Genomic DNA, 20,140 nt, shown 5'->3' with positions numbered 1-20,140 from the left:
TACTAGAATGCTCACCAGAAAAAAAAATGCTTCAGAGATAAGGAGAAAAATTTGGTCTATGCCATTTTTATGCATGAGAATAACAAGTGAGGATTTGTATCTCTAGTAAAAGAGTGCCAGAGCAGTGCTTGCTTGATCTATGACAGGGTGGGAAATTGTGGCTCTCTAAATGGTTTTGGACTGCAGCTTCCATAATCCCTCACCATCGGGTTTGGTATGGTGGGTTATAGGTGAAAAAAACTGTGGAGGGCCCTGGCTAGGTAGCTCTGTGGTTTAGGTATCTAGCTGCAGAGCCAGAGTTTGGGAGTTGAATTCCCCACTTGTGCTACCTGTGAGTAGAGCCAGGCTGTTTGTAGTCACCAGGGCAGCCCTAGAAGAAGGGAAAGGTAAACCACTTCTGAATACTCTCTACCAGGGAAAGCCCTGAAAAGGGTTGCCATAAGTCAGAACTGACTTCTTGGCACATGATGATTATTATTAGCTGTCTATCACAGGCCAAAGGACCTGTATCTAGCAATTCAATGTGCTGATATAAGGGCTACAACTGTGCCTCAGGTTGCCCACCTCAGGTGTATAGATCAGGACATTACTTTCTAAATATGTCTGATAAACAGAAGGAAATTTAATGATTTCAAAGTTTTCTGAAGGTTACATCACTTGCTTTTAGATCATAATGGTTAGACCTATATTTCAAAAGAAGGAAATTAGTAATGACAGAAACCTTTGCTTTGGCTTGATTCAAATTTGGTGTGGTAATTATGAACTTTCTGAGCACTTTTTAAAAAAAAATTGGGAACAGGTTAAAACCTGTTTGTTTTCTAAATTCCCTCTTTTAATTCATAATGCCGATGTTTCCGGTCTGTTGCTTCTGGGTGAAGATTTATCATATTACCCTGAGGGAATGAATTTCCCAGCACCAGGTATACAAGCCTAGTTGTCTCCCTAACAATCTCTTTATAGCAAATTACTTTGCATAATGGGAAGCTGATTCCCATGCACCTGGAAAGCTGCTGTGCATATTTGCAAATGGCCAAAGATTCAGAATTGGAAGAGTTAAGTGCTTCTCTCCAGCACTAAAACAATTTTGCATTCTTATCCAACTTGCTTACAAATCCCACAGGTATTCAGTAAAAATTCAGTGTATTCAGTGAATTTTTTTTTTTGCATTCATACTTGTACATTTATGCTAGTACGTCCATACTTAATTTTACATATATCTGCTAAGGGTCATATCTTTAATTTTATAAGGAACTCTCATTGTGGTACTTCCTGTACACTTACATCACAAATAGCTCCCTGACAGATCACTCTCAAAACAGATATATAATATAATATAATACTTGTTTAATTCTTTTTTTGAATATTTTTATACTTACTGTTTTAGCTTTTAAATACTGTTTTAGTGATGTATGCCACCTTGGGTCCTTCTGCTGACCCCCAATTTTTGTCTGTCTTGTACACCTTCTCCCTGCCAACTTCACTCTCTCCTCTTTCTTCCATGTTCAACTCATTCACTGGGGGTAAAGAAAGACCAGCAAACAAGCAAACAAACAAATTGCCACAAGAAACATCAGCAAATGACATATACCCACAAAATACACAAATCTGCATGCATCAATATTTTTAAATACTGTGGTGTAGTGATTTACTCTTTTAGCTTTTAATATGGTTTCTTTTTAATGCTGTAAATCAATTTGGAACGTTTTTGGAGGAAAGGCAATAGGCGAATGAATGAATGAATGAATGAATGAATGAATGAATGAATGAATGAATGAATGAATGAATGAATGAACAGACAGACAGACAGACAAATAACTTGATATTGAGGTCTACACAAGCAGATCCCACACTGGAACAAATTAAAGCAAAGAAGAACAAAAATACACAACAGCTCAGTGATGTAAAAAACTTTGGTGATGCTAGTTCTAGCCCTGCATAGTATGGGGCCTGAGCTTTACTATCAGTATTATGAGTGCAGGGGAAGTTGAACAAATGCTCGGTGTGGACAGATTCTTTGTTTCCTCCAAGACTGACAACCTCCTTCCCTTCTATACATCCTTGCAGTTTGGTTTTCTTTTTATTTTATTTTATTTTTTTCTTTCTTCTTTTTTTATTTTTTATTGTCATCATGCTGCACTACAACAGCTGGGAAAGGAAGTTCCTTGGATACTAAAGTACACTATTGGATCTTGACCTTTCAGTTATTAGCAAAGAGTGGTATTTCTAAAATCAACACACATGGTTTAGAATATAAGGCTTTTTCCCCCTTTTCCCCAACTAGATGTGACAGCAGAGAGCTTGATGATGAAATCAGGATTCTGATTGGGAAGAACAGTGCCTCAAAATCCTGTAAGAAGACAGAGAGCAGTTCTTGTATCCTGAATGTAAGCAAACATATTTTCACTTAGTCATTCTTTACAAGCTGTTTAATATCAGTTGTACTTGCCATCTGTGGTTTTATACAAACTTCCATTATTTCTTAACTGATGGAACAAATGCTCCAATGCCCTCTTGTTCTAACAGATTTGCAGTAGCTCCCTGATTTTAGGAAAAATGCTTGCATGAAATGACTTGCCCCTCTTCATCACTTCAAGAGACAGTCACAATGGCGGTTTTTCTTGGGGTGGGGGAAGGAAAGCAACTGCATTGAATTTATCAAAATCCTAACAAGAATATGCCAACAAGCACAGAAAACAAAACAATGGCCTACAGATTCAATATAGTATTATATATTCACTCTGTTATATGATATTCAATATATTATATGTTTCAATTTGAAAGACAGGAGTCACCAAAGACTGGAGCTCACTATAGAATTATCAAGATTTTATAAGAATAGAATATAGAAGGAGAAATACCAGATGTTCAAATTCAATTTGGAAAAGGAAGAGACACCAAAAATCATATTGTAATATATGTTGCCTACTGGAGTGTACCAAAGGATTTGAGTTTGTGCTTTGTAGATTACAGCCAAGTCTTTGACTATGTGAATCATGAAAAGCTATGGATAATTCTAAGAGAAAATGGCATATCATAACATTTGGTTGCCCTAATGCACAATTTGTACTTAGGACAAGAGACTACTGTACTTTTGGAATATCATGAGAAGGCAAGACTCATGGAAAAAGACAATTATGATGGGAAAAGTAGGAAGCAGTAGAAACAGAGGAAGAACTAAACATTAGATGGATTAAGTCAATAAAGGAAACTAGGGCTTGAGGAGGGCTGTTAATTACAGCACCTTTGTTCTTGAGATATGAAATATCTGTGCTATGCCTTTCATTTCGTTCTGTGTTAGAGTTTCAAGAAGGGAAGATACAAATATGGCTCAGAGTTCTTTTTGGATTAAAGAGTATTCACTGTGCTATTCTGACTAGGCAATAGTTTATTGTTGGCTGGTTGCTTGCTTGTTACACTGGCAATCAGAAATATATTGCTTTTAAATCCTAGTAGAAGCTCTATGCATTCTGTCCATGGAGATTTTTTAAAAAGGAATATTAAATTCTGATTTTAATAAAAGGTATGGTGGGTGAAAATAACATGCTTTATAGATGGAAGCAATTTTATTAAAAGAAGAGTAGACATGGTCTAGAGGGGCGGGGTAAAATCAATCAATCAATCAATCAAACAATCAATCAAACAAACAAACAAACAAATAAGTAAATAAGTAAATAAATAAATAAATAAATAAGAGGATATAAAATTGTATACTGTATATTCTGTAGTATGTATTTACAGTATATTGCATTATACTGGTCAGTACTCCTCAAGGGAGGGGGAATTTTAGCCCAGACCTTGAGATTGCCAGATTTTTAGAAGGCAAGGGCCTGGACTAAGTAAAATCTGATGTTACTGGATTCTGCAACCTTCAATTTCCGATTTTCTCAGAAGCTGAGAAGTCCAGGCTTTGCTGAAGATTTTGTTTTAACTATGCCCAGGATGTGGTATCTAAAATCAGGAGGATTACACTCTGTTTTGGCACTAAGAAAGACACATGTTTTGTTTTCACTGAGTGGGGGGAAAATCTCTGTCAGGAGTGGGTAAGAATTACGCAATAAGTTATGATTTATTTAAAATGCCTAATGCTCTTATGCGATGCTTTATATTTGAAAATACTTTCACAAAATAGATTTTAAGTAACAGTTTAAAGTGACTTGTATGAGAGTTTGTGTATTTCTCTTTTTTAGACATCAAGAATGTATCTTTAGGCATTGTGTCCTTTGAATATGAAGTTTAGGTTTTTAAGCTATACACAGTTATTCATTTTAGACCGAATACTGCCTATATACATGAGCTGAAGTTTTGTATAAGAACACTGTAGGTTTTGAAATATATACTCATCCATTTCTTATATACTTTAAACAAATAGGTATATGCCTGAAACTTTAAGCTTCTTAATGTACATGCTCGCTTGCTAAAAAAATTTCAGAAAATATTTATTTCTTAATATTGAATTCATTAAAGTTATCAGGGGGATTTTCAGGAGAAAGAATTGAGTTAATATAAAAAAGTGTGCAAAATTTTCTGAGACTTCAAATATATTCCTTGCCAGTTCTGTGCAAAACACAAGTCTATAAGTCTCTCGTGGGGAGTCTGCAGAAAGCTGGAACCGAACGTGGAGACTTTCAGATATTTTCCATTGAAATCTGTTAGAAGCATAGAATAAGAGAGAGGAAACATAACACAAAGCTAAAGAGAAATGAGATTATTTATAATCAGAGACTGGAAAAGTTACTTTGAGACTACAGCTTTCCGAACCCAGACCCAGCTTTGGAATTTCTAGTCTAAAAAAGTAACTTTTCCAACCTCTTTTCATAATACATATACGTTTATGTTTGGGAAGAAGGTAAAATGCAATAAAAGAATGAACTAGTTAAAAATGAACATTTCTTGCACTCTTCAGATATTATAGGAAAACGTAAATTAAAGTTTTTGATGGGAAAAAATTACACTGAACTAAGTTTATGTCTTATAATGCACAACTAAGACAAAAATAGTTGGGAGAAACATATGGAGACAGGTGAATATTATTTGCTGCATATTTTGAGTGTTTCTTCTCAGGCCGTGTAGAACATGTGTCTTCTCCAAAAGCCCATTGGGGAGCATGGTGGGTCTGCATGCCTTTTGAGAATGTTTATGGTTTCTAAATCAGAGAATTCAAATGATGTCTTGTAAACTAACATCTTATAACCTAAAGGCTCTTGAAATATTGTTTTTCAGATGTATGTGTAAACAAATTCCCTTTTCTTCCTTCCCCCCACCTCTTTTATACAAACCAGGAGATCTTTATAGGCAAAAATAAAACTAGACTTAAAAGATACCACATGACTATGATTCTCTGTGAGAGCCTAACAGGACTGTGAACATCTGCTTCATGCACCAGCAACTGCATCTGCAATATTTTTTTCATTACAGTGTATTGGGCTAGTAAAGTCATTTCTTGAAATACAGTGATCTTCATTATCCTTATTTCAGTCTCTCCATGTCAGCAAAAGGACTGAATATAATTTTTCATCCTTAGCAAAAGATACTTGACAGCTGAAATTTTCTTCCCTAAGAAGGCCACAAGCAGAGATAGGAAATGTTACCCTTTGGATCAAAACACCGAGAATCTCTCAATAAATATGCCCACTGGTCCACGAGCAAAGGATATATGACCATGTGGCCTCTAATAAAAGAGAATGTTTATGTCCATGTGATGCTTGACTCCTGACATACTAGGTCAAGGTTTCTTCTGGCTGTTGTGTGTCCACATGTGAGGACCCAATGCTGTGCTTCTGCTGAATTCAGTGCCTCCATCATATGAGGGTCTTGTGTGCCTACAAAATGGTTAGATAACCCCATGGAGCAGAGGTTTTTTTGGCACCATGAATGGCTAGAGCAGGAGGAGAAGAGAGTCTTAATTTCATCTACATTTCGATTCTGAAATGCATGACTGGATCTTGCCCGTACTATGTAAATAAAGGTCTAATCAATCATAGAGTCGGAATGAAAAGTCCTAGATGTTGTTTGGCTGAATTTGGAGCTGAGCAGATGAAAAGTGAAACAGCAGCTCAGTAGTATGTTGGTTTTAGCCTTAGTGATTGCTTCTCCCTTCAGAAAATTAGATGTGATTTGTGAACCACAATTGGGTCATCACTGCTTTAAGTTAGGTTAAGAAGCCTTCTGAATTTCTTAGAAGACTTTTTTTCCTGACAAAATTTTTTGAGTTTTCCTTCTTTTTTCTCCTCTTCTTGCAGAATTCATTTCAATTAGTCCCTACTGTTTAGGAAGCAGTATTGTTGCATCTAACCATTACTGTCAACTTACACTGGCAAATGTTCTCCAATATTTCAAGCTAGATCCTTTCTTAACCTACTCAGGGGTCCTTGGCATTCACTAGTAGTCTGCTATCCAAGTACTAAGCAGACCTGACTCTGTTTAGCTTCCAAAATGGAACAATATCAAGTTTGTTCAGGATGTTATGTCAAACATTTCTTTCTAGCAGGATCCTACCTCCTCCAGGATATTGTAGTTTGGTGGTTTCCAACCTTGGTCCCCAGATATTCTTGGACTGCAACTCCCAGAAGCCCTTGCCAGCATACCCAGTGGTGAAGGCTTTTGGGCATTGAAGTCCAAGAACATCTTGGAGCCCAAGATCGGGAGCCATTGCAGCATAAAAATAATTCTGATCACTTCTACTTCTGAAAAAATTGTTGGTATAATCCTTGAAGTTTCTCTGCTCCCAAATAGCATAGGGAATTTTCAGTAGCTAGTTGCGTTCAGCTCTGGTTTCCCTGAATTCAGCATCGCTTTAGAATGCAAGGCAGAGTCAGTCATAAAAATGCAGATTCTACTTGAGAAAAGGGAGCAAAGATTATTGGGGATGGAGTTATTACAGTAGAGAGTAAAAGAGTTGCAGATGCTAGAAATAGAAGGAATGGATGCGGCACAAAAATGATAATGAAAGGCAGAGTCGAAATGCAGAGACGAAAGGAGAGAAGGAAAAACTTGGGCTCACATCCCAAAAGCCTCTGAAAACTGTGGGTTCTGTTTGGAACATAATGTAGGCTTCAGAAAGAAATCTTGAAAGGAAACATAAATTCTAACATACATTCATTGAACACTTTGATGTGGCTGTTTGTGTTTCATGTGAATTTAGTCGGAGAGGGTGGGGATGTCCATTCACTCTGCAAATGGGTCATTCACTGACATTTTCCCCACATATATTACACTACATGGAGGCTTCTATTTCATGTCACTCCCCAGTTAAAAATTGCTGAGCATATACTGTACCTGAGTACCCTGAATATTAATTTGACTTGACTGAAAAATTACTTTGTAAATTTAGAAATAAGGAGGGAAATATCACAATGTACTGCAGAGCAGATCACAAAAAGATAGCATGCCAACTTGTTAACTCCTAAACATACATATAGAAGGGGCAGAGAGTATTTAAGGTTATAATTAATTCTACCATGCATGCCAGGAGTGTAATTCATAGTCTTGCTGAATTCAATCGGATTTACTTCTGGGTGGACTAGGGAGGATGGAGAACAGGCACATAAAGTTGCTTTGTGAAGTACATTTAGTTGGTTCATACATTTTCCACCAATCCAATTTTAAAACCACCCATTATATTCTTAATTAATTTTCTGTGTAAAATTTGTGTAAAATATGATGCTGAAATTTGCTAGTGAACAGAAGTAGGCATTCCTTCCTCACCTCAAATCAGCAGATTTTAAGTGCCATGACTGTAAATAAATTATTAATTTGCTCATCTTATTAATATGCCATGTGTAAATATCTGGAGAGTGCTTGGGGGATTTTCTTGGGGGAACCAGAGAACACTTTCTTGCATTTTCAATGGGCAACGGTAATACTAATTGTTATGCATCCATGTGACAAAGTTACTTTCCTAGACTTGAGCAATGATAATAATAATGCCTCACTGGCCTGAGCAAAACAATAAGTAATGAAACAAAAAGTTCCTTTTTAAAAGTAATATTTCAACCTCTAGTAGGTTTCACCACTTGCAGAGGTGAAAGGTCTAATTATATGATTTTACTAGGCTGGAAATGACATTTTCAAATAGTTATTGCTCTTTGACATGCAAGAACACCATTTCATTTGGCTGCATAGTTCTACATATTCTTGCAGAAGAAGATAAAGGCAGATATGGTCTGGATTCCTCAAATACATTTATAGCCATCTTTTGCAAAAGAAGATGAGACCAGAAGCATAATCCACTGCATCACTCTTCAATGAATTCAGTGTGGCTTTAAGCCTCTTGCACCCGATACTGACTTGTGGCTTCTGTAAATCCACCCACTTTCAGCAATGTGAAAAATGTTAAGTGTGAATAACTATATATATACTTTGCACTCCACCACATTCACATAGGGGATTTCCATGCTTAGTCTCACATATAAGGCAAGCATCACCACAGCTTTCTTTATCTATATTCTGTCTTTTCAATTTCCTGTTCATTAAGCATACTTGAGTAGTAACAAAAAGAAAAAGGCACTGACACTGTGTTGTGCTTGTGGGTTCTCCTGGGCATCTGGTTCTGTGAACAAAATGGTGGCCTAGGTCAGCTTGTACTAATTAGTTCTAAATGATGGGAAAGGTAAACAGTAAGATCAGACAAAACAGGTAACTTTTGGGGGTGGATGAATTGGAAATTGGCAACAAGTTAAGATTAGCATGGCAAAAATTTTAACTGCTTGGAGATTATCACTTGGAAAAAAATACATGGCATAGATTTGTACAATTTGTACATATTGGGTTGCAGCCCATATATGCTTATGATCACTGAAGTAGTTATTGCATTGAAAACCGATTAATCCCATAACTGGCAGTTTTTATTCTATTTTTGTTCCATTTTGGTTTTTTTCTGGTCTGTAAGTCGATTCTCCGGCTGCAAGTCGAATCCAAATTTAGGAGCGCAGGTGGAACTGAGAGAAGACAGTCAGCCACATACAAAAAACAAAAAACAAAAAACACACCATGAGAGATGAGAGAATAATGGCGAAAAGAAAAAAATGTGTTGCATTTTTAAAAATGAAGTCAGGAGTGGTATCTTCATTAGGTATCTTCATCAGGTTGCAAATTGGGAGTGGGCTGTCCCCTTGGGACAGTTCCATTGGGAGTTACCCCTCAACGCTGATCATGCTCACAGAAGAGCTGTTTTTCTTTCTACTGTACAGTGGACCCTCTATTTACGGAATTAATCCGTATTGGAGCAGTGGCTGCAAGTTGAAAAGTCTGTAGGTCGAATCTCCATTGAACTACAATGCATTGAAAACCGATTAATCCCATAACTGGCAGTTTTTATTCTATTTTTGTTCCATTTTGGTTTTTTTCTGGTCTGTAAGTCGATTCTCCGGCTGCAAGTCGAATCCAAATTTTGCAGCCAGAGAAGTCTGTAACTCGAAAGTCTGTAAGTCGAGCCATCTGTAAGTCGAGGGTCCACTGTATATATTTTCATAGAATCATAGAATAATGGAGTTGGAAGATGCCTATACATAAAGCCATCAAGTCCAACCTCCTGCTTATTGCAGGAATCCAAATCAATACATCTGATAGATGGCTGTCCAATTTTCTCTTGAATGCCTACAATGTTGGAGTGCTCACCACCTTCCAAGGTAATTGGGTCCATTGTTGTACTGGTTTAACAGGACGTTTTTCCTGATATTCAACTGAAATATGGCTTCCTGTAACTTGAGCCCATTATTATATGGCCTGTACTCTGGGATGATCAAGTACAGATCCTGCCCCTCCTCTGTATGACAATCTTTCAAGTATTTGAAAAGTGCTGCCATGTCTCCCCTCAGTCTTCTTTTCTCAAGGCTAAATATGCTAAATTCTTCGAATCTTTCCTCATAAAGCTTGGTTTTCAGTGCCCTGATTGTCCTATTTTCAGTGCCTGTGATTTTGTTCCAGTTTGTCTGAATCCTTTAAAAAGTGCAGTAAGTTTCCAGAACTAGATGAATACTCAAGATGAGGCCTAACTAGTGTTGAATAGAGGGAAACTAGTACTTCACAGGATTTGGAAACTATACTTCTGTTCATGCATCCTAAAGTAGTATTTGTATTTTTAATAGGCAGATTACACTGTTGGCTCTTATTCCGCTTGCAATCGACAACAATTCCAAGATTTTTCTCACATATAGTGTCACTGAACCAAGTATTCCCCATCTTGTAACTGTGCATTTGGTTTTATCCTCTAAGTTAAGAATTTTGCATTTCTCCCTGTTGAATTTCATTTCTGTTGTTTTCAGCCCAGTGTTTGAGCCTATCAAGATCTTTTTGAATGTTGTTTCTATCTTCCAGGATATTCTTTATTTTAAGAGCACATTTTAAATAGTTAATAGTGCAGTCAGATTTCATCTAAGGTGTAGTGCACAATAATTGGACTGCATTCGCTCATGTGGTTATTCAAATCCCAATCATTCCTGTAGGTTTTCAGAGGAACAATTTTGATTTGTTTCTCAAGGTTAATTTGCATGCTAGATTAATTGCACAAGATGCATATAACTGAGCATCACTGTAAGTACATGGGGATCTGGTCCAGTTCATCACATCTGCACACAGAAAGGGATGGTTTTTAAACCTTCTGTCCATTGCCGTGTTCCTTCCTTGCATTTGCCTGTTCAGTTTATATCAAGAGAAAAAGTCACTGTCACCAGTAGAGGGCTTAATTTCCCTTTTTAAAGCTTCTGCGCTGGAATTCAGTTTATTAAAGTAAAAAATGGCAGGGATAGGAGAAGATTAAACTTCTCTTTCTTGGTCATAGTGATCCCATCCTGGATGATGCCCCTGTGTGTTTACCTGGAATTAAAAGAAGAAGAAAAGAAAAAGAACAAAAATGCTTGATCATCCATTATATATTTCAGTGGTTCTTAACCTTTTTGAAAGAAACGCCCCCTTGAGCCATTGAGGAAGTTATCATCGCCCCCCTCCCCGCGGTGATGATATCTTATTTATTTATTTATTTATTTATTTATTTATTTATTTATTTATTTATTTATTTATTTATTTATTTATTTATTTAAGACACTTAAATCCAATGACCCCTAAAAACAAAATTAAATTCCAAGAAAATGAAATGCCCCCCAAAAAGTAACATTTAATTATTTAGTTGCAAGTGAATTTTAAGACGCAAAAAGAAATATAAAAAGAGCATAAAAACAAATGCTGGAATTAAAAATTTCAAGCAAAAAGTCTGAAACTAAATTAAAATTGGAGGTAAATATATATTCATGCACACTGTAAAAGGCTGCAGCCATCTTCACAGGTTTGGCTTCTCCAGCGCCCCCCTACCGCCCCCCTTCTGCTCCAGCACCCCCATGCCGCCCCTTTTTGTTGTACCACCCCCCTGAAAAATGAAATCGCCCCCTGGGGGGCATTATCGCCCATGTTAAGAACCACTGATATATTTAACTGAGCATGCAGTTCAGCCCTCAGTGTTATCAAAGGTTAAGGTAAATTCTCAGTTATTGTGGTAAATCACCTAGAAAGGGTGACTGAAGGATAAGAATTGGAAAACATATCTGTTCTGAGGGGCACAAAATCGATGAACAACATCAGCTATCAATGTAACTAAATACATAAATTACCAATCCCTATCATGTTTTTCTTCTTACTGTTATTAACAAATAATTATTCTGCAAGGATCAAACATATACACAAGCACACACTTCCTTATCTTTTCTTGCAAACATCAGGTGGTTCAATTCAGGAAATAATGATCACAGAGGCAAAATCTCTATCTAGGCAGGAGTATTTCGCTGTCGTTGGGAGAAAAATTCCTCACTTGTTTTTGTAAGATACTCACACTCTGTATGGTACATATTGTCCCTTCTGCTGTATATTTCCTTCCCCATTATTTTCACAAGCATTCTCAATGAGCAGGAAGCATGACTCACTTATTTCCCAGTCATGAGTAAATATACAGTATGTCTAAACAACCCGTTAGAAAAGTTCCCTGTGTGCGTAAATAAAGAGCAGGAGAGAAGAATCCAGTAGGAAATGGTTTTCAGTGGCTGTGATGTTCGGGAATAAGCTTACTCTCATTTTCTTATCTGTGCAGCTTGCCTTCCCAGAGGAGAACTGGGCGACAATAGAGAAACTGCAGTTTACATGCCACATCAAACAGGTGGCTGTCTTTCCACATTAATCACAGCTATAAGCTTGAGACATTCCGGGAAGCCCCTTATATGAATGATTCAAATATAAGTACCATTGCCTCCTGTATTCCACAAACAAAAAGAGTTGGAAGCCTTTGCTGTGAACTTCCATGTGCCTGTGACTTACTGGGCTAATTCAACACATTTTTCTCTCACAATACCTGTGATTTATTTCTCTTTGTCTGGTTTGAAGGCCTTTGGCAAATGCAGCCTTCTAGGCTGTTCTGAGCAGATGGAGTCCAGCACTGAGTTCAAGAAAGCTTCAGACAGCCAATTGGAGGTAAGCGAGCTTACTTGCTAGAGGGGCATGCTGGCAGGGTGGTGGCAGTGGCAACTGGTCTTTTCTTTCTATATATATACTAATATATATATTAGTGTGTTAATATACTTATTAATTTTATTTCAAACATTTTATTGTATTTTTAAATTTTACATATTTAAATCCTTATTAATGTATTTGTAATTCATTGCTTCCTTATTAATGTATTTGTAATTCATTGCTATAGAGAGGAACCTACTAAAAAGGTCTATTATTATTATTATTAAAGAAGTGCTGCCTTAAAAATCATGTTGATAGTATAGTCTTGTATTACACGTTATGCTTCTCAAATGAAAAAAAATCCCTTCATTGTATTTCATACATGTGATATAGGAGTATATTTAGATATTTCAGTACGTTTCATTTACAGGGTTCTTCCTTTGAATGAAGTCAAATTAAAATGTTTTAATTCCAAGTACTGTGTGGATTATGGTTTAGCCAGTATTTTACTTTAATAAAATATCATCTTTATCATCATCACCATCGTCAAAGAAGAGTAAAACCTTAATAAGGAACAAATGAAGTGGAACATAATAATGACTGTTCCTCGGTGTTAAATATATAAAGATGTTGAGGCTTTTCAAAAAAATTTTCATGAAGGATCAACATGGCTACCTCATTTCCCCCTCCCATTTTAATAACGTATTTGATGGAACAGTTATTATATACCCCATGTATGCATTATATTTTAAGTGACCACTTGGTAACCTTATACTATCTTGAGTACATCATTCACTCATTTTTGTGTGAATGTGTGCACAGTCAAATAAGTAAATAAATATTTTATGTTCAAATGAAATAATTTTTGGTTTTGTAGCATAAATTGGGAAAGAAGTTAGCAACAGATATGCTGGAACAACAGATTATCTCACTGGAAAAGCAGAAGCAAGAGGTAATTTTAAATACCCTTTAAAAAAACTTTCAAGCTGAGTTGATGTTCTTGTTTATAGAGCAAGGAGTGGACAAATTTTGGACGATATTGTTAGACTGCAATACCCATTAGCCTTAGCCACCATAACAATGGTGGGGGATGACAAGAATTGCAGTTGAACAACTAGAGGGCCATGGATTACCCTCACCTTTCTGTAGGGATTAGGAATCATCCCAAGGGAGATTTTTGCATGAGGAATATCTTTGTGTCACATGCAGACCTTCTATGGATGCTACTTCTACACATTGTAATGATACAAGCAAGCTAGGCTGTTGATTAAGACAGCAGTATTTCTATGGACGCCAGGGGAAGGAGCATGCAATCCAACAGGATGAGTCTAGAATCATTGCCTGGGAACAACTATTAGCTCCTATGCAGCCATTAGGGTTGGTTAGGATGAAATGAAAACAAACAATGAGGAGGGTCTTGTATTTATTTTTGGTTTCTTACATTATGTTCTGAATTAGAGTTTTAGAAATACCGGTACTTATAATCCATTTTTATGAATTAGAGGGACACAGCTCCCCACCTTCATCCTTGTTTCTTTTGTTTACTGTATTATCTTCATTTCAGCCACCATATGTAGTCACCTCATTTACTATTTGAACAAATAGTGTCATGAGTCTAGCAACATATTGTCAGCTGCCAAACAGAATGTTTTGGAAGAGAGGAAGGGAAATTTCAAATCTTTAAAAGATCCTGGCATCAGTAATGCTTGTTCTTTGGTGCTGGTTGTTTCCTGTGGATTTACCGTAGCTGTGCTCTGAGATTCTTGGCTATGCAACTTCCTCCATTTTGAATTGGATTTGGATCAACTGTCACAACTGTCTCTCTTCTCTATCTTGGTTTACAATATTCATTTTTTAATTTAAATTTTTATCCTTTCCCCTCTTTTTCCTTTCTCTGCTTGGTCTGTTCTGCCTTGCTTTCAGTCTAGAATTGGATTTTATCCCTTCATATTTAGTCCTTTTCGGTTCTTTCATTTCTGGCCTGTTTTATTTTTTGTGGGGAAATTTATCCTATTACTCCGCCACCTCCACCCCACATTCCCCTGCCATAGGTTGCCTGTTGGCTTGTTCTGGATATCTTGCTGCTGAAGTAAGGAGACATCAAAGTAGCAGGGCATAGTAAAATCCTGTATTCTAGAGGTTAGGGTTGAGAGGAAGTGATTTGACTGTATTTCCTGATCTGTTTTGCATTTTCATTTCTGATCTTCTGATTTCTGATTTGGAGAGGATTCTGTGTTTTTTCTTTTTCTTTTGATCCTCGTCCCCCTCTGCGTGGGTGGTGGGTACACAGCTTTTCTGTATGTTATTAGGATATACAGTATAAGCCAAAATCCTACTGGCATAGCTTTTATTGTGGAAGGCAAATGAATCTGGATGGGGTGGTGGGAGTCTTTAACAGATCAAAAATTGATGGTCCCAATCCAAATAGTGGTGACATGGTGGTGATTTTTGACTATTGAAGGCTCCTTTCCCCTACATCCTGAAATTCCCAAAGACTTCCCCAGGGCAAATGGGAGCCCTGGGGAACTTTAAGAACTCAAAAGGGAAGTTTTCAGATAATTTAAATTAAATTTATTGGTCCAGATGATGCTATTGTCTGACTTCGGTGGTGTAAATTTACACAAGAGGATTTTGCCCAGTATTGTATTCGTCTTAGAATCTCACTGCATGTCTATCTTTGCTGTGTACCTTTTTTCTTCTTTCTATAATTTAGGGTTCTTTTTATCTGCTAAATTACTTAAATGGCATACTAATTGATTCTTCTGGTTGAAATTGTTTCTGTGGTGAAGGGTTGTTTCCATATTGCTCTTTTATTACTCTTAAAAATATATTTTATTGTATGTTTGGACTGAATTCTGTCTTAAGTATTAGCCTGCAACTTACATTCAGTTTTCATATTTTTTTAAACAATTCTACTTACACTGTTCCATAGCTGTAATACTTTTAGGTACAGTATTTTCAATATTTACGAAGTGATTTTGTCCATATGGAATACAGAAGCAATGTAGACAAATAAAGCTGGTAGAATTAGACAAGCTGATGTTCCCTAGAATTATTGCAACAATTTAAAGACATACATTAATACTCAGATGAATTTTGATCTGATTGGAAATAATAGTTTGGTTTCATTTTGGAATTTTGGAGATAAATGGCAGCTGTGACAAACACAAGCTTCTGATTTTTCCCTAGAGGTCCATAAAATACTGTAGGATTGCTAGGGACATGTTCAGGTATCAGAATTAAGAATCCTTGTCCTGACCGTTGTTGTTGCTGCTCTTGTTGCTTTGAGATTTGGCCTAGAATAGAGAGAGACCAAAATGGCTAGGCCAGGTCTAGCCTATCTGCACATTTGTTGCATTGTTGTCTTCTCGGATTGGAATTCTTTTTAATTCTTTACCCTCCCCCCCCCATAGTCTGGGTGGGTACTTGGCTGGTAGGCAGGCACTGCATGGCCAGATTTAGTTGCTGGCTCTGCTGCCAGGGTAGGCTTGGCTAACTGTACTAGGGGTGTGTTGCTAGTCAAGCTTGTGGTGTGTGTGTGTCACTTGGGTGCAACTTATGCACACTTTGTTTTTTTTTTATTTTACTGTATTGGTCAGGCTTGGGGAAAGATGAGTGGTAAGGAATGTGATGGACCCATGATGTTGGCAGGAATAGGCATCGCCATGGGCAGGTGGTAACTGCCAGAAAGAGGTCTTGCACCAGAAATTTGGATTTTGGTGCTCTGTGCAGGGAGATCAGACCTCTGCAGAGCTAAAAGGGAAATATATACATTTTAGAAATCCTGTGCGGGAGTTTTGTGTTGAACATATGCACTGGTACAATAATAACACTGAGTCATCTGCCACTCTCTAACTGGCTTCTTTCCTGCACTGCAGAGAAGGAGAAATGGGTTTATCAGCCTTCTAGACCGTAATGCAAAGGAGCATAACAAACAACCTAACAAAGAGATTGAAAACAGACCCATAAGCCCTAACAGGCAAGTGGTTTCCATAGTTTAGTACCAAGGTCCAGGAATAATGACCATGCATGGCTCCTGGTCCTCTTAATTGTTCACCCTATGGAAAAAAGCAGTGCTTGGAAATGTTACTTTATTGGATTGCAGTTTTCTGAACTTCTCAGCCATGCATCCTCTGCAACTCTGAAAATTTTAATCCCAGTGTTTCCAAGCTCTGATCCAAACTCTGCCCTTAATATCTTCTGCAAATAACATAAAGCCTCCCTTTCCTGGAGAACAATTTGGTAGCTTTCATTGAACAATTTATATTTTTAGTTTTATTTTAGCTTAAGCTTACTATAAATTATAATTTACAATATAGACTTTTTATAAAGGTTGTTCTTCAGATTAGGAAGTAGGGAAGATTTAAGGTCCAATATAATCTGGCAGCTCAAAGATTAAGCACTGAAACAATTGTAAGGTTTTAAAAGTAACCAGCAAACCTAAAATAATTGAATAATCATTTCAGCTTTTGGCAGTCAACAATCAGTGGGATCTACAGTTCAGGAAGATGAAACAACAGTATGAAAAAAAGGTAAAACCTTGCCATTCATGGTTATTTTCAGTGGAGAGGTCCATTTCATTCATTCATTCATTCATTCATTCATTCATTCATTCATTCATTCATTCCATTTATAGCCCATACTGGAGGCTGATGCCTAATAGGAAAGACTGCCACATGGAAGGAAAGTAGTCTTTTTTTCTGTTGGTTCTAGTAGTATGTTCTTTTCCTTAGAAAATCTAGATGCCAGCTAGTGGGATGGGGTTAGAACAGGAGAGGGATACATGTACTCTCTTCAGGAATGTTTTGTGGCATCAGAGCACCTCTGGGGTCTTGAAATCTCCCAAAAATTTCAACATTAAAAAAGTCTTTATTCAGAAATTCTCCTTTTGTTCTTCAGCATAGGAGAGAGTTCTGCCATGTTTTAAATGCCCTAGCACTAAATACCACAAGTGGGCTTTTAAATCTTTTTTTTTAAATTCTCTTTATTTAGTTAAACCAATTTTTGAGTAATAAAAAAACATTGTGGTGACCTTCTATACTAGATCTTCTGTATTAGCTTCTCCTGTGGAGTGTGGGTCTCAGGATGCCTGCAAAGTTTTCAGAGCATTTAACATACTGTACTTCATTAGTTATCATGACAACCACGCAAGAGTGGCCAGCATTAACCTTATCCTAAAAGTGGTGGCACATATGGTCAAGACAAAAGGTAATGGTTTAGCTAACTCAGGGTGTGATCACATGGGGAGATACATTACAGTTTGGATCACTTGAGAAATTGTCTTAGTGCAATCTCTTTCTTGGCAATTGCACGACACACAGGGAAATGCACTCCAGCCCAACCCCAGTCCATGCCTAAGATGGGCCTTTTAGGTCTAGCTGTAGGATGACTTCTACTTTTGGGGATTCGGATACAACCCTTTCCGGTGCAGTCAGGTGACTACCTTTGCAGCTGTCTGATCACAATGTCCGCCTCAGACATTTTATGATTTACTTGAGGAGAGATCTGAATTAGGGATATTCCTATCACACACCACAGATTGGCACATTACCAGCTATGCATAAATCTGTCATTCTCAGTGAGACAGCTCACCATAGGCTTTTGAGCATCTGTTCTTTTTAAAATCTTGATGCCGCAACCTTCATTCCCTAGCTGTAAACTAAAGTACATTTTATGACTAATGTTATTCTCTATATTTTCCACATACAGTATATCTAGGGATATATTTTTTTGAAATGAAATAATGTTTGTTGTGGGTTTTTCAGGCTGTTTGGCTGTGCTCTGGAGGTTTTTCTTCCTAATGTTTTGCCAGTTTCTGTGGCTAGCATCTTCAGAGGACAGGAGCTGGCCGCAGAGACTGGTGAAAAAATAGAAAGAAAAAGCCTCCAGAACATGGCCAAACTGCCCAAAAAACCCACAACAACCATCGGAACTTGGCTGTGAAAAGCCGTCGAGAACACATTAATCTTCTGTATTGTGTCATGTTGCAGGTTACAGAAATGAAAGCAAAACTGGAAGCAATGCAAAAAACTGTCAGCACACTTGAAAGAGAGAGAGACCAAATACAGCAAGAGTGCGAAAGATTGGAAATTCTGAATATGAACAGGGTAGAACAAGAAATGGTAGGGGACTTCTGGTGTTTCTAGTTTTAATTGGTTTGTATAATTAAAAGTCATTCTGTATAATCCTAAGGAATTGCTTTCTTAGTTCAAAAGACTGAGCTTTGTAATAGTAAAGCTTTCCCTAATTATGCTATTCACCAAGAAAAATATAAAGAAAACAAATGAATTTATTTATGTTTGACTATCATGCATTAACAGTCATTCTTCTGAAGGCTTTTGCAGTCTCACTGTTTAGTTCTGTCCCCTAATAATATTCTTCTAGTAGCAGAAAGGCCAAAGACAGAAAGGCTTCTGTAGATCTAGAAACCTAGGCTATGACCGGGGTGGAGAGAAAACAATATGGTTTTAAAAGGGAGAAGTCTGCAGCTGAAAAGGCTAAGATGGTATATGCACTATTGGGGATCAAGGAGCATATCTCAGTTGTCTGGAAGAGGCCATAATTCATCAGTAAAAGTCTGCAGGTTCAGCACTTGGTATCTGTATTTGTAAGGCTTGGTACCAAGTGATAAGGAGAATCTGTGGGTAAAAGTAATGCATGTATTTATTCATTATATTTGTGTCTTGTCCTTTCATTGAAGTCATGCTCAAGACAGCTCAGAGTCATGTATAAATAAAATAATGTTATGATTATAACATTATAATATGTTGTAGGCAACTTAACAGCACTCAACGACAATGTACTGTAATTAAAACACATGTTCCCCTTCCCCTCAACAGAGTTCTTATTATTCTGTCCGGACTAAGGGGGAAGAGCTTGTAAATAAGGTATGGTCTTCCATCAAAGTCTGGAGGTGGTTTTGGTTTTACTGTATTTTCTTTTGTTTGTTGCACGTGGAATGTCACTCTGTTTATATGTTGGATGAAAATACACCAAGTCACTGCATGTTTTTTACATTGTATCCCATTTCTCTTGACTTCTATTTTGCATGTAGAAAAAATGTTGCCATCCATATTAAAAATACATTTGACAAATACATTAGTACAGTGGTCTTCAACCTTGGGCCTCCAGATGTTCTTGGACTTCAACTCCCAGAAATCCTGGCTGGCAGAGGTGGTGGCGAAGGCTTCTGGGAGTTACAGTCCAAGAACATCTGGAGGCCCAAGGTTGGGGACCACTGCATTAGTAGACATAGGAAAACACTGAGACTTGCAGAAGATCAACAATGCCACAGGACGAAAAAGGTCCTCAAGATGAGGGAACTCCACAAAAACAACTAAGCTAAATGGGTTGCTGAGCCATTTAGTAGGTGCAGAATTGCAACAAATTAACATGGTGAAGAACATTGAGAAGGGATTGGAACTGAATGTTTAGAATCATGAATAGAAGTATCCTTTTTTTTAAAAAAAAAATCTGCCTTAAAATGGAAGGATGGAACAATTTTAAAATGATATACAACAAAACAATGCCTGATGATTTCTTACAAGTTGTCTCTGCTTTGGCTGTGGACCAAGGGGCCATTTGAGGTGTCAACCATGATCATTGTCACCTCTCTGACATACATCTTTCAAAAACAAAGCTTTCATGGTGGTTATTTATAGATATGGAGAGGGTAAGCACTATATTTCCTCAGTTTCATTATCTGGTTGTA

At 37.2% G+C, this 20,140-nt stretch overlaps 1 protein-coding gene across 5 annotated transcripts in view; it reads left to right on the top strand.

Moving 5' to 3' along the window:
• The window catches only part of TNIP3 (TNFAIP3 interacting protein 3), a 60,952-nt gene that overhangs the window by 22,523 nt on the left and 18,289 nt on the right, over positions 1-20,140 (top strand). The window contains exons 3-8 of one of the 5 annotated variants that reach the window (XM_020781456.3): positions 2,282-2,384; positions 12,364-12,450; positions 13,307-13,381; positions 16,896-16,961; positions 18,420-18,551; positions 19,269-19,316. In XM_020781456.3, coding sequence (XP_020637115.3) covers positions 2,282-2,384; positions 12,364-12,450; positions 13,307-13,381; positions 16,896-16,961; positions 18,420-18,551; positions 19,269-19,316 — 511 coding nt within the window. Of the gene's footprint in view, positions 1-2,281; positions 2,385-11,963; positions 12,140-12,249; positions 12,451-13,306; positions 13,382-16,895; positions 16,962-18,419; positions 18,552-19,268; positions 19,317-20,140 lie in introns of those variants that run through there. The other 4 variants (XM_020781458.3, XM_073001705.2, XM_073001706.2 and 1 more) reach the window with 4 other exon arrangements.

Source organism: Pogona vitticeps, chromosome 5 (assembly GCF_051106095.1).
Source record: "Pogona vitticeps strain Pit_001003342236 chromosome 5, PviZW2.1, whole genome shotgun sequence".
Lineage (NCBI taxonomy): Eukaryota > Metazoa > Chordata > Lepidosauria > Squamata > Agamidae > Pogona > Pogona vitticeps.
The sequence above is the reverse complement of the archived record's forward strand: the minus strand, read 5'-3'. Positions and strand labels throughout refer to the sequence as shown.